The sequence below is a fragment of the Salvelinus namaycush genome, chromosome 2 (assembly GCF_016432855.1).
Source record: "Salvelinus namaycush isolate Seneca chromosome 2, SaNama_1.0, whole genome shotgun sequence".
Taxonomy (NCBI): domain Eukaryota; kingdom Metazoa; phylum Chordata; class Actinopteri; order Salmoniformes; family Salmonidae; genus Salvelinus; species Salvelinus namaycush.
This window is the reverse complement of record NC_052308.1, coordinates 4,632,961-4,648,417: the sequence shown is the minus strand read 5'-3', so window position 1 is coordinate 4,648,417 and position 15,457 is coordinate 4,632,961. Positions and strand designations below refer to the sequence as shown.

General features: G+C 46.7%; 1 protein-coding gene across 2 annotated transcripts in view; it reads left to right on the top strand.

Moving 5' to 3' along the window:
* The window catches only part of LOC120058146 (inositol hexakisphosphate kinase 1-like), a 127,919-nt gene that overhangs the window by 48,459 nt on the left and 64,003 nt on the right, over nt 1–15,457 (top strand). The window contains exons 2-3 of one of the 2 annotated variants that reach the window (XM_039006623.1): nt 7,942–8,198; nt 9,075–9,230. In XM_039006623.1, the coding sequence (XP_038862551.1) occupies nt 8,129–8,198; nt 9,075–9,230 (226 nt within the window). In that variant the 5' untranslated portion in view covers nt 7,942–8,128. Of the gene's footprint in view, nt 1–7,941; nt 8,199–9,074; nt 9,231–9,262; nt 9,435–15,457 lie in introns of those variants that run through there. The other variant, XM_039006616.1, reaches the window with a different exon arrangement.

Genomic DNA, 15,457 nt, shown 5'->3' with positions numbered 1-15,457 from the left:
TACAGCCCAGGATTGAATCCAGATCTGTAGGGACACCTCTAGCGCTGTGATGTAGTGCCTTAGACCGCTGTACCACTCGGGAGGCCTTGAATCCATTTTTTAAAGCTAAACTTGCTTTTTGCCCGAGTAACCTCTGGTGGCAGAGCATTCCATGATGATATGGCTCTGTACATAACTGAGCGACACATTAAATCTGTTTTTAGTTTTGCTGGAGTGAAGAAACCCATAGTTGGGTGTCTGGTAGGGTATGTCTGTTTTGAAGTGTATGCCAAATACATTATACAAGTGGTTAGACAATTTCAACATCTTTCTTAAGACTTGAAGGAACGTAGCCAAGTTCTCCTCAACCAGAAAAGACTATCATGCATGTTGTTGGTTAGTTCTGTATGTGCAGTTTAAGGACAAGGCTTGCTGCTCTGTTTTGAGCCAGCTGCAACTTAGCTAGGTCTTTCTTTGCTGCACCTGACCATATTACCGGACAGTAATCAAGATGGGACAAGATCATAGCCTGAACAACTAGTACAGTTGATCTTTTTGTCAAACACAGATTTTTTTTATTTTTATAACAGACATAAATCTCCCCAAAAAAAGTTTGTCAATGTGACTTGACCATGATAACTGACCATCCAATGTTACTCCTAGGAGTTCAGCCTCTTCAACTTGTTCAACTGTCTTAACTCCAGTTGAGGTTTAGGTCTAAGAGAATGCTTTGAACCAAATACAATGCATTTGGTTTTAAATGTATATAAGACCAGTTTATTGTTAATTACCCATTCTGACACTGACTGTAACTCCTTGCTAAGAGTCTCAGTGAGCACACTGGCTGTAGGTGCTGATGTGTAGTGTGTGCAATCATCAGCATTCATAGTCCTTTCAGCTTCTTGTAAGACAAGTGGCAAATAATTTGTAGAAATAGTCAAGAGTAAGGGACCAAGGCAACTGCCCTGAGGGATACCGCACTGCACATATCTGATGTTAGAGAAGCTTCTATTGAAGAATACTCTGAGTTCTATTGGATAAATAACTCTCCGACCATGTGATGGCAGGTGATGTTTTTTTTCTTCTTCTAAATAATAAATTACGTTCAATAACATTTAAAGGCCGCACTGAAATCTAACAATACAGCTCCAACTATCATCTTATTATCCATTTATTTTAACCAATCCTCTTTCTTCTTAGTCAGTGCAGTACAAGTTGAGGTCTCTTCCCTATATGCATGCTGAAAGTCAGTAGTTAACTTGTTCTTTATCTTGGTAGGCTATATCACATCCTGTCTTTCAAATACGCCTTGGCCTAGACTCTTTTATTTCATCCAGATCATCTCTTTTAAATGAATAAATATCTCAAACCACACGCTGGTAATGGACTCAATGGGAAGTCTGGTTTCAAGGCTTCACAGAGACAGAGATCGCTGTTGTCACAAAACTGGAGAAAAAACCTTTTGAGACTGAGGACGACGTGCTATATGGTACCTGCACTTGTCCATTATTGAAATCAATTACATTTTTTTAAATGTCTTCTGCGTTTAATGCCTGGGTCAGGGTTTATGCCTAATGGAAACACTAATGTACAGTCTACTGAAACACTAATGTACTGTCTACCGAAACACTAATGTACTGTCTACTGAAACTCTAATGTACTGTCTACTGAAACACTAATGTACTGTCTACTGAAACACTAATGTACTGTCTACTGAAAGTCTTCTGAAATAGACAGCCATTGCGTGTCGTTTTGTGTCTGACCTCCCACACCTGTTTTATAGTCTACAACTGGACCAAACAAGTCAGGACTGTCGCATGGTCCCGTTCCTTTCCTTAGGATCTCTAGCTGTCACTCAAATCAGATCTACCCGGGGGGGTCTAGCTGTAAATGGGTATCGAGGCAAGGGACGGGGAGCCACCCAACATTTTCAAACACTTCTATTTCGGCCCAGTGTGTCTATGTTTGTAGCTTGCTGTAGTCGTTTGTAAGTAGAATAGGAATTGACAGTCAGGTGTCTGCATATGTAGAATATATCTGTAGATATCTGTATAAAAATAAACTCACTGCCGTAAGTCACTCTGGACAAGAGCGTCTACTAAAGGACTAAAATGTAAATATTAACAGAAGCTGTCAAGATCAATTTGGAATATTTTGTATGGACCCTGAACCATATAGTCTACGTTGTTCTCTAAGTAGAATGAATGTATCTGTAGTAGAATTATGAATCGATAGAAGCTGTCGGTGTCTATTTATAGTCTTTTTTGTCAGGCCGTGTTAATCCGTCGCCCTCTGGCATTAGTCCTTTTAATGTCGTAAATTTAGTGTAGACTTGTGGCTTTGCTGTCTCTGCCGCTACCAGAGGGTCACATTCCTTCATGGTGATGCAAATCCAACCGAGAGGGCTGGGTCAAGGTGATGTCACTGTTGTTGCCACAGGCCAAGCCACAGGCCCAGCCACAGAGAAGCCACCATGACTTCCCCTCCTCCTGAGACTCATGTGATCCGCCGCTGGCAGAAAGTTCTGTGCTGGACTGGTTGGTGATGCCATTGAAAAAGCAGAGGCTGGATGGTGGGCAGGGAGGGTGGGGTGGGTAGGGTAAGGAGGGGTGGGTGGGTAGGGAGGGTAGGGCTGAGGGTACACTGGGCAGCGCTGGCTGCAGTATGTTCATTTAGGCTAGATTCCCCCTGGGTTATTCAAAGCCTGTCAGTCAGTCTCTAATGGCAGTGGCCATTGTACTCTTGTCTCTACACCCAGTGGCGTACCGCAGTTTCACAGGGGCCCACCAGATTTAAAAAAAATATTTAACCTTTATTAAACTAGGCAAGTCGGTTAAGAAGAAATTATTATTTTACAATGACGGGTTAGAGGAAAAGAGTCAAAGAGGGAGAACAACAGCAGTCAAGCACCGAAGCTAACTGGCTAACTTTAGCTAGCTACTTCTAGACACAAATGAGAGAACAGCTCACTCTGATCATTTTACTCGCCCTAGCAGAGCTGGTTAGGCTGTTTTCATGTTATCCAGAGCGTTGGTGACTGCTACTGTGCTGCTGGCAATAATTTAGTTAGGCTTTTTTGACAACTTTTACTGACACCGGCCATATTCAACCGGTGTTGAGCGTCCGTAAATTCGTCAGTTGTTCTGCGCTCTGGCACACTCAGACGAGAGTGCTCTGAAATCGGAGTAGATAGCCAGAGTGAATTTACCAGCTATGTATATCGACAGTTGTCACTGTGACATCATAAGCATTCTATTGAAATAGTTACTTGCATAGTGGAGTCTTTTGTTTAGACATGTAGCTAGCTAGCTAAACAATGAACCATAATCCCAACTCATAACATTACTGCCCTGCATGAATCATGCACTGACCAACTGGCAACCTCTCCCTGTCTGAGTCTGTAATACCAACATGTTTCAAGCAGACCACCATAGTCCCTGTGCCCAAGAACACAAAGGCAACCTGCCTAAATGACTATCGATCCGTAGCACTCACGTCGGTAGCCATGAAGTGCTTTGAAAGGCTGGTCAGGGCTCACATCAACACCATCATGCCGGAAACCCTGGACCCACTCCAATTCGCATACCGTCCCAACATATGATGCAATCTTTATTGCACTCCACACTGCCCTTTCCCACCTGGACAAAAGGAACACCTATGTGAGAATGCTATTCATTGACTACAGCTCAGCGTTCAACACCATAGTGCCCTCAAAGCTCATCAATAAGCTAAGGACCCTGGGACTAAACACCTCCCTCTGCAACTGGATCCTGGACTTCCTGACAGGCTGCCCACAGGTGGTTAGGGTAGGTAACAGGTAGCCTAGTGGTTAGAGCGTTGGGCCAGTAACCAAAAGGTTGCTGGATCGAATCCCCGAGCTGACAAGGTAAAAATATGTCGTTCTGCCCCTGAACAAGGCATTTAACCCACTGTTCCCTGGTAGGCGGTCATTGAAAATAAGATATATTTTTTAACTGACTTGCCTAGTTAAATATACAAATAAAGTAAAAAAACAGCACATCTGCCACGCTGATCCTCAACACAGGGGCCCCCCAGGGGTGCGTGCTCAGTCCCCTCCTGTACCCCCTATTCACTCATGACTGCACGGCTAGGCACGACTCCAACACCATCATTAAGTTTGCAGATGATACAACAGTGGTAGGCCTGATCACCGACAACGATGATACAGCCTATAGGGAGAAGGTCAGAGACCTGGCCGTGTGGTGTCAGGACAACAACCTCTCCCTCAACGTGATCAAGACAAAGGAGATGATTGTGGACTACAGGAAAAGGAGGACCGAGCACGCCCCCATGCTCATCGACGGGGCTGCAGTGGAGCAGGTTGAGAGCTTCAAGTTGCTTGGTGTCCACATCACCAACTATCATGGTCCAAACACACCAAGACAGTCGTGAAGAGGGCACGACAAAGCCTATTCCCCCTCAGGAGACTGAAAAGATTTGGCATGGGTCCTCAGATCCTCAAAGTTTTACACCGCACCATCGAGAGCATGCTGACTGGTTGCATCACTGCCTGGTATGGCAACTGCTCGGCCTCCGACCGCAAGGCACCACAGAGGGTAGTGGGGGGGCAAGCTTCCTGCCATCTATACCAGGCGGTGTCAGAGGAAGGCCCAAAAAATGTCCAAAGACTCCAGTCAGCCAAGTCATAGACTGTTCTCTGCTACCGCACGGCAAGCAGTACCGAGGCGTCAAGTCTAGGTCCAAAAGGCTTCTTAACAGCTTCTACCCCCCCCAAGCCATAAGACTTCTGAACAGCTAATCAAATGGCTAGCTGGACTATTTGCATTGCCCCCACCTCCCATTTTTACACTTCTGCTACTCTACTTATTATCAATGATAGTCACTCTATGTACATATTACCTCGATTACCTCGCCTAACCGGTGCCCCCGCTACTCTATTCATTATCAATGATAGTCACAATACTGCTGGCTTGACGGTCTGTTCCCAATACTGCTGGCTTGACTGTCTGTTCCCAATACTGCTGGCTTGACGGTCTGTTCCCAATACTGCTGGCTTGACTGTCTATTCCCAATACTGCTGGCTTTACTGTCTGTTCCCAATACTGCTGGCTTGACTGTCTGTTCCCAATACTGCTGGCTTGACGGTCTGTTCCCAATACTGCTGGCTTGACTGTCTGTTCCCAATACTGCTGGCTTGACTGTCTGTTCCCAATACTGCTGGCTTGACTGTCTGTTCCCAATACTGCTGGCTTGACTGTCTGTTCCCAATACTGCTGGCTTGACTGTCTGTTCCCAATACTGCTGGCTTGACTGTCTGTTCCCAATACTGCTGGCTTGACTGTCTGTTCCCAATACTGCTCGCTTGACTGTCTGTTGCCAATACTGCTGGCTTGACTGTCTGTTCCCAATACTGCTGGCTTGACTGTCTGTTCCCAATACTGCTGGCTTGACTGTCTGTTCCCAATACTGCTGGCTTGACTGTCTGTTCCCAATACTGCTGGCTTGACTGTCTGTTCCCAATTTTGCTGGCTTGACTGTCTGTTCCCAATACTGCTGGCTTGACGGTCTGTTCCCAATACTGCTGGCTTGACTGTCTGTTCCCAATACTGCTGGCTTGACTGTCTGTTCCCAATACTGCTGGCTTGACTGTCTGTTCCCAATACTGCTGGCTTGACTGTCTGTTCCCAATACTGCTGGCTTGTCTAATCTAATGTCTTTGCTGCTCTTTGGAATCCATGTTATTCTATTTGTGTAATGTCTTTGCCTCTGGGTTGTAAAACTGGTATATCAGCCATAGCAGCATCAAAGAAAAACGTATTGTTCTGTTTGATGAAGTGATTTTGTGATCCTGATTTTTCTCACTATGAAAGTAACAGTAGATTATTTGGAGAGCTTGTGTTGTGAGGTGTAGCCTACATGTTTTGTGTGTTCATTGTCAGTTTAATAATCCAGTGAGTCAGGTGAGCTGAGTGTCTGTCTCTCTGTTACATGGAAAAGGAGCCTGATTGGTTTTCGGCAGATTAAACCTATAGATAAATGCATCCAACCTTTTTCCATGAATGTTCCACTGGCAGCCTATGTTGTCATGTCAAGGTTCAATCCCAGATCCCCGACTCTCCTCTGAGCCCTGTGTCGTCCCCCCCCCCCCCCCCGACTCTCCTCTGAGCCCTGTGTCCCCCCCCCCCCCCCCCGACTCTCCTCTGAGCCCTGTGTCGTCGTCGTCCCCCCCCCCCCCCCCCCCCCCGACTCTCCTCTGAGCCTTGTGTCCCCCCCATGACTCTCCTCTGAGCCCTGTGTCCCCCCCCGGCTCTCCTCTGAGCCCTTTGTCCCCTCCGACTCTCCTCTGAGCCCTGTGTCCCCCCCGACTCTCCTCTGAGCCCTGTGTCCCCCCCCCCGACTCTCCTCTGAGCCCTGTGTCCCCCCCCGACTCTCCTCTGAGCCCTGTGTCCCCCCCCGACTCTCCTCTGAGCCTTGTGTCCCCCCCCCATGACTCTCCTCTGAGCCCTGTGTCCCCCCCCGACTCTCCTCTGAGCCCTTTGTCCCCCCCCGACTCTCCTCTGAGCCCTGTGTCCCCCCCGACTCTCCTCTGAGCCCTGTGTCCCCCCCCCCCCGACTCTCCTCTGAGCCCTGTGTCCCCCCCCGACTCTCCTCTGAGCCCTGTGTCCCCCCCCCGACTCTCCTCTGAGCCCTGTGTCCCCCCCCCCCCCCCCCGACTCTCCTCTGAGCCCTGTGTCCCCCCCCCCGACTCTCCTCTGAGCCCTGTGTCCCCCCCCCCGACTCTCCTCTGAGCCCTGTGTCCCCCCCCCCCGACTCTCCTCTGAGCCCTGTGTCCCCCCCGACTCTCCTCTGAGCCCTGTGTCCCCCCCGACTCTCCTCTGAGCCCTGTGTCCCCCCTGACTCTCCTGACAACACCTGGGACCCCCCTGACTCTCCTGACAACACCTGGGACCCCCCTGACTCTCCTGACAACACCTGGGACCCCCCTGTACTGTAGTTTGAACTGATTCCTGATGGGACCACACGCAATACACACACAGCACCACATTCTGGCCTCATGGGAAATGCTTGGAATGCAATTCTGCTTATGGTTAGATCAATAACTCAAGTAAGACCCTGATTCTCTCTCTCTCTCTTGCTCTATTTCCGTCTATCTCTGTGTGTCTCTCTCTCGCTGGCTGGCTGGATGTAACTGAGTGATATTACAGATGGGATGACCTTTCAAAGACAACAGACAGACCGTCTGTTCACTAAACTCAAACTAAATGGTCAGGGATTACCAGGGACTGTCTTTAGATGTATGGCTTGTTATGAATTATCTTACAATACCCATAGTGCACTGCAGATTGTCTGGGAGATTTACTGTAGCTTGATTGTCTGGGCATCAGGGGTTGACGATGTGGGGGGGGTGGGGGGGGGGGACAGGCCTGTGGTGGTTGAGAGATGCTGGTACTCATGTGTGTTTGTCTCTGTAAGAGAGTGTCAGACTGACTGTTAGGTGTGTGAGAGTGGGGACTGTGTGTGTGTGGACGGTGTGTGTGTGAGAGTGGGGACTGTGTGTGTGGACGGTGTGTGTGTGTGTGCTGACATGGACCAGGCTAATGTAATAACGTGTCTACAGGACAGGGTATCCAGGCAGAGCAGGGAGCTCTGCAGATGGCTAGCTACCATTAAACACAGACAGATACACATCGCTCTCTGGCATCCACCCACCATTAGCCAATCCCTAGAGAGCATGGGAGGGGGAAGTAACCGGCCGTGTTGTGGCTCTGATTCCTCATGCTGATGTCTGTGTCAACTCAGCTCATCCTAATTGATTTACCTGCTGAAATAATGGTTAGGCCTCAATTAGTAGAACTTCTGCCTGACGTTCTCCTCTCTCTCTCTCTCTCTCGCTCTCTTTCGCTTTCTCTTTCTCTCTCTTTTTCTCTCTCTTTCTCTCTCTCTCCCTCTGTGTTCCCTCTCTTTCCTTCCATCTCTCAGGTGGCTGGTGAAGGTGTGACGTCCTCGCCCAGTGCTATTCATCGAGGAGCTGAGATCTGATTGATCCGTTTGGGTTGCGGCCGGCGGGCTGGCTCCTCCCCCTCCCGGCAGCAGCGTGCGCTCCCAACCGCCCGCCCTGCGCCCCCCAGCCCGCGCCCCTGCCACCCCCACCAGGTCCTCTCACGCCATGTGCCTCTCCCACACCATGGAAGGAGCATCAGGGAAGAACGGAGCGAGCCAGGCAGGGTTAGGACTGGGTCAGGGCCAGGCAGGGTTAGGACTGGGGGCACTGGGGCAGAGCCAGGCAGGGTTAGGACTGGGTCAGGGCCAGGCAGGGTTAGGACTGGGTCAGGGCCAGGCAGGGTTAGGACTAGGGGCACTGGGGCAGAGCCAGGCAAGGTTAGGACTGGGGCAGGGCCAGGCAGGGTTAGGACTGGGGGCACTGGGGCAGAACCAGGCAGGGTTAGGACTGGGGCAGGGCCAGGCAGGGTTAGGACTGGGGGCACTGGGGCAGAACCAGGCAGGGTTAGGACTGGGGCAGGGCCAGGCAGGGTTAGGACTGGGGGCACTGGGGCAGAGCCAGGCAGGGTTAGGACTGGGGGCACTGGGGCAGAACCAGGCAGGGTTAGGACTGGGGCAGGGCCAGGCAGGGTTAGGGCTGGGGGCACTGGGGCAGAGCCAGGCAGGGTTAGGACTGGGGGCACTGGGGCAGAGCCAGGCAGGGTTAGGACTGGGGCAGGGCCAGGCAGGGTTAGGGCTGGGGGCACTGGGCCAGGCAGGGCTAGGGCTGGGGGGCCAGGCAGGGCTAGGGCTGGGGGCACTGGGCCAGGCAGGGCTAGGGCTGGGGGGCCAGGCAGGGCTAGGGCTGGGGGGCCAGGCAGGGTTAGTGCTGGGGGGCCAGGCAGGTTTAGGGCTGGTGGGCCAGGGCCCGGCAGGTTTAGGGCTGGGGGGCCAGGCAGGGCTAGGGCTGGGGGGCCAGTCAGGGTTAGTGCTGGGGGGCCAGGCAGGTTTAGGGCTGGGGGGCCAGGCAGGTTTAGGGCTGGTGGGCCAGGGCCCGGCAGGTTTAGGGCTGGGGGGCCAGGCAGGGTTAGGGTTTGGGCCAGGCCTGGGGCTGGGGGGCAGGCGGTGTGGAGGGGTGTCTCTAGAACCCTTCGTACACCAGGTGGGAGGACACACCAGTATGATGCGCTACGACGACCACACGGTGTGTAAACCACTCATCACCCGGGAGCAACGCTTCTACGAGTCGCTACCGCCTGAGATGAAGGAGTTTACACCAGAGTACAAAGGTAAGAGTTAAACCCTGACCTCTAATCTGTGACCCTAACCACTAACCTTAACCTTTTATGAGTCCCTGCCTGAGATGAAGGAGTTTACACCAGAGTACAAAGGTAAGAGTTAAACCCTGACCTCTAATCTGTGACCCTAACCACTAACCTTAACCTTTTATGAGTCCCTGCCTGAGATGAAGGAGTTTACACCAGAGTACAAAGGTAAGAGAGGAGTGTCAAACAGGGTGTCAACCAGGTTTGGTCTGTACCATAATGATTCTGTACTTGTACAATCTCCTGATATACGATCTTATCGCCCGTAGCAGCCAACTAAAAATGTATTTAAAATAATCACAAAAACGTATTGACCTTGGGCTCTGTTCCGGGAGGAATTATGACAAATATATTTTGAAGCCAATTATTTTCTTGGCACCGTTGCAGGAAAGAGTGTGTGCAGATAGAGCAAGTGACAGTGAGAGAGCCTCGCTGGCTGTGCGTCGTGTGATGGGGTTGTATAAATCATCAAGGGCCCGGCGGTAGACCACGCAACTCTGCTGTCCCCAGAACTGGATCCCTCCTATTCAATAATCAACGTTTTCACCTCATCGTCCCATTTCATTAGGTCTAGGCTTCTATGTGTTGTAGATAGGCTGCACAATACTATTCTAATATACCAACCTACCCTTCATTTCTTTCACGAGATTTGTTCTTTTTGATTTATCGTTCGATTTGTTTTTCTCCCCATCTTGAATTTGTTTTGCTCAATTTAACTTTGTTGTTGCCTGTAATATTTGTCATTTAAAACAAAGCTGTGTGTCTATAGATGCTGACATTAGATCCACGTAACTTTAACTTGTCTTAATGCTTTTTATGACATTTCAGTTAGAGTAGGATTTGGCTTTTGGCTGTTTGGTTCACAACGGCAAAAAATACATTCATTCTGTTAGACTAAGCTTTGTTCAACTCTGTTCAAACTTACTCATTAGATGTTTCTATCTTGCTATTGTTTGTTCTCTCTCTCTCATCATTACTTTTAGGCCTGACATTTGTAGGTTATTCAAAAAAACAACTAAACTTTCTGAGATAAATAGGAAGTAAGCCAGGATGCGTAAAACTGAAGTCATATTCATATCGAACGGAAAGAAACGAGAACATTAGGCTTTTAAGATAATTAGATGCCAGAGTTTCCGTTTATAAAAATAGGCTTCAGCTATATGGCCCGTGCAGATCATTCAACAACATATTCAGCTATATGGCCCATGCAGATCATTCAACAACATATTCAGCTATATGGCCCGTGCAGATCATTCAACAACATATTCAGCTATATGGCCCGTGCAGATCATTCAACAACATATTCAGCTAAATGGCCCGTGCAGATCATTCAACAACATATTCAGCTATATGGCCCATGCATATCGTTCAACAACATATTCAGCTGTATGGCCCATGCAGATCATTCAACAACATATTCAGCTATATGGCCCGTGCAGATCATTCAACAACATATTCAGCTAAATGGCCCGTGCAGATCATTCAACAACATATTCAGCTATATGGCCCATGCATATCGTTCAACAACATATTCAGCTGTATGGCCCATGCAGATCATTCAACAACATATTCAGCTATATGGCCCATGCAGATCATTCAACAACATATTCAGCTATATGGCCCATGCAGATCAACAACATATTCAGCTATATGGCCCATGCAGATCATTCAACAACATATTCAGCTATATGGCCCATGCAGATCAACAACATATTCAGCTATATGGCCCATGCAGATCATTCAACAACATATTCAGCTGTATGGCCCATGCAGATCATTCAACAACATATTCAGCTGTATGGCCCATGCAGATCATTCAACAACATATTCAGCTATATGGCCCATGCAGATCATTCAACAACATATTCAGCTATATGGCCCGTGCAGATCATTCAACAACATATTCAGCTGTATGGCCCATGGAGATCATTCAACAACATATTCAGCTGTATGGCCCACGCAGATCATTCAACAACATATTCAGCTATATGGCCCATGCAGATCATTCAACAACATATTCAGCTGTATGGCCCATGCAGATCAACAACATATTCAGCTATATGGCCCATGGAGATCATTCATCAACATATTCAGCTGTATGGCCCATGCAGATCATTCAACAACATATTCAGCTATATGGCCCATGCAGATCAACAACATATTCAGCTATATGGCCCATGCAGATCATTCAACAACATATTCAGCTGTATGGCCCATGCAGATCAACAACATATTCAGCTGTATGGCCCATGGAGATCAACAACATATTCAGCTATATGGCCCATGCAGATCATTCATCAACATATTCAGCTGTATGGCAATGCAGATCATTCATCAACATATTCAGCTGTATGGCCCATGCAGATCATTCAACAACATATTCAGCTGTATGGCTCATGCAGATCATTCGACAACATATTCAGCTGTATGGCCCATGCAGATCATTCAACAACATATTCAGCTGTATGGCCCATGCAGATCATTCAACAACATATTCAGCTATATGGCCCATGCATATCGTTCAACAACATATTCAGCTATATGGCCCATGCAGATCATTCAACAACATATTCAGCTATATGGCCCATGCAGATCATTCAACAACATATTCAGCTATATGGCCCATGGAGATCATTCAACAACATATTCAGCTATATGGCCCATGGAGATCATTCATCAACATATTCAGCTATATGGCCCATGCAGATCAACAACATATTCAGCTATATGGCCCATGCAGATCATTCAACAACATATTCAGCTATATGGCCCATGCAGATCAACAACATATTCAGCTATATGGCCCATGCAGATCATTCAACAACATATTCAGCTGTATGGCCCATGCAGATCATTCATCAACATATTCAGCTGTATGGCAATGCAGATCATTCATCAACATATTCAGCTGTATGGCCCATGCAGATCAATCAACAACATATTCAGCTGTATGGCCCATGCAGATCATTCAACAACATATTCAGCTGTATGGCCCATGCAGATCATTCAACAACATATTCAGCTATATGGCCCGTGCAGATCATTCAACAACATATTCAGCTATATGGCCCATGCATATCGTTCAACAACATATTCAGCTATATGGCCCATGCATATCGTTCAACAACATATTCAGCTATATGGCCCATGCAGATCATTCAACAACATATTCAGCTATATGGCCCATGCAGATCATTCAACAACATATTCAGCTATATGGCCCATGCAGATCATTCAACAACATATTCAGCTATATGGCCCGTGCAGATCATTCAACAACATATTCAGCTATATGGCCCGTGCAGATCATTCAACAACATATTCAGCTATATGGCCCATGCAGATCATTCAACAACATATTCAGCTATATGGCCCATGGAGATCATTCAACAACATATTCAGCTATATGGCCCATGGAGATCATTCATCAACATATTCAGCTATATGGCCCATGGAGATCATTCATCAACATATTCAGCTATATGGCCCATGCAGATCATTCAACAACATATTCAGATATATGGCCCATGCAGATCATTCAACAACATATTCAGATATATGGCCCATGCAGATCATTCAACAACATATTCAGCTATATGGCCCATGCAGATCATTCAACAACATATTCAGATATATGGCCCACGCAGATCATTCAACAACATATTCAGCTGTATGGCCCAATGCAGATCAACAACATATTCAGCTGTATGGCCCATGCAGATCATTCATCAACATATTCAGCTGTATGGCCCATGCAGATCATTCATCAACATATTCAGCTGTATGGCCCATGCAGATCATTCAACAACATATTCAGCTGTATGGCCCATGCAGATCATTCAACAACATATTCAGCTGTATGGCCCATGCAGATCATTCAACAACATATTCAGCTATATGGCCCGTGCAGATCATTCAACAACATATTCAGTTAAATGGCCCGTGCAGATCATTCAACAACATATTCAGCTGTATGGCCCATGCAGATCATTCAACAACATATTCAGCTGTATGGCCCATGCAGATCATTCAACAACATATTCAGCTATATGGCCCGTGCAGATCATTCAACAACATATTCAGCTAAATGGCCCGTGCAGATCATTCAACAACATATTCAGCTATATGGCCCATGCAGATCATTCGACAACATATTCAGCTGTATGGCCCATGCAGATCATTCGACAACATATTCAGCTATATGGCCCATGCATATCGTTCAACAACATATTCAGCTATATGGCCCATGGAGATCATTCAACAACATATTCAGCTATATGGCCCATGCAGATCATTCAACAACATATTCAGCTATATGGCCCATGGAGATCATTCATCAACATATTCAGCTATATGGCCCATGCAGATCATTCAACAACATATTCAGCTATATGGCCCATGCAGATCAACAACATATTCAGCTGTATGGCCCATGCAGATCATTCAACAACATATTCAGCTATATGGCCCATGCAGATCATTCAACAACATATTCAGCTATATGGCCCACGCAGATCATTCAACAACATATTCAGCTATATGGCCCATGCAGATCATTCAACAACATATTCAGCTGTATGGCCCATGCAGATCAACAACATATTCAGCTGTATGGCCCATGCAGATCATTCATCAACATATTCAGCTGTATGGCAATGCAGATCATTCATCAACATATTCAGCTGTATGGCCCATGCAGATCAACAACATATTCAGCTATATGGCCCACGCAGATCATTCAACAACATATTCAGCTATATGGCCCACGCAGATCATTCAACAACATATTCAGCTGTATGGCCCATGCAGATCATTCATCAACATATTCAGCTATATGGCCCATGCAGATCAACAACATATTCAGCTATATGGCCCATGCAGATCATTCAACAACATATTCAGCTATATGGCCCATGGAGATCATTCATCAACATATTCAGCTATATGGCCCATGCAGATCAACAACATATTCAGCTATATGGCCCATGCAGATCATTCAACAACATATTCAGCTATATGGCCCATGCAGATCATTCAACAACATATTCAGCTGTATGGCCCATGCAGATCAACAACATATTCAGCTGTATGGCCCATGCAGATCATTCAACAACATATTCAGCTGTATGGCCCATGCAGATCATTCAACAACATATTCAGCTATATGGCCCACGCAGATCATTCAACAACATATTCAGCTATATGGCCCATGCAGATCATTCAACAACATATTCAGCTGTATGGCCCGTGCAGATCATTCAACAACATATTCAGCTATATGGCCCGTGCAGATCATTCAACAACATATTCAGCTATATGGCCCGTGCAGATCATTCAACAACATATTCAGCTATATGGCCCATGCAGATCATTCAACAACATATTCAGCTATATGGCCCATGCAGATCATTCATCAACATATTCAGCTATATGGCCCATGCAGATCATCCAACAACATATTCAGCTATATGGCCCATGCAGATCAACAACATATTCAGCTATATGGCCCGTGCAGATCATTCAACAACATATTCAGCTATATGGCCCACGCAGATCATCCAACAACATATTCAGCTATATGGCCCATGCAGATCAACAACATATTCAGCTATATGGCCCATGCAGATCATTCATCAACATATTCAGCTGTGTGGCCCATGCAGATCATTCATCAACATATTCAGCTGTATGGCCCATGCAGATCAACAACATATTCAGCTGTATGTCCCATGCAGATCATTCATCAACATATTCAGCTATATGGCCCATGCAGATCATTTAACAACACATTCAGCTATATGGCCCATGCAGAACGCGGCACTAGTCAGTGCCTTTTCCTGATCTTGCACATCTGCGTGGCATTCAAATGCTAAAATGGCTTGTGTGATATTAGTCTTTATTAGTTGAGGGCAACCTACAGTACCAGTCAACAGGTTGGACACACCTACTCATTCAAGGGTTTTTCTTTATTTTTACTATTTTCTACAATGTAGAATAATAATGAAGACATCAAAACTATGAAATAACACATGGAATCATGTAGTAACCAAAAATGTGTTAAACAAATCAAAATATATTTGAGATTTGAGATTCTTCAAATAGCCACCCTTTGTCTTGATGACAACTTTGCACACTCTTGGCATTCTCTCAACCAGCTTCACCTGGAATGCTTTTCCAATAGTCTTGAAGGA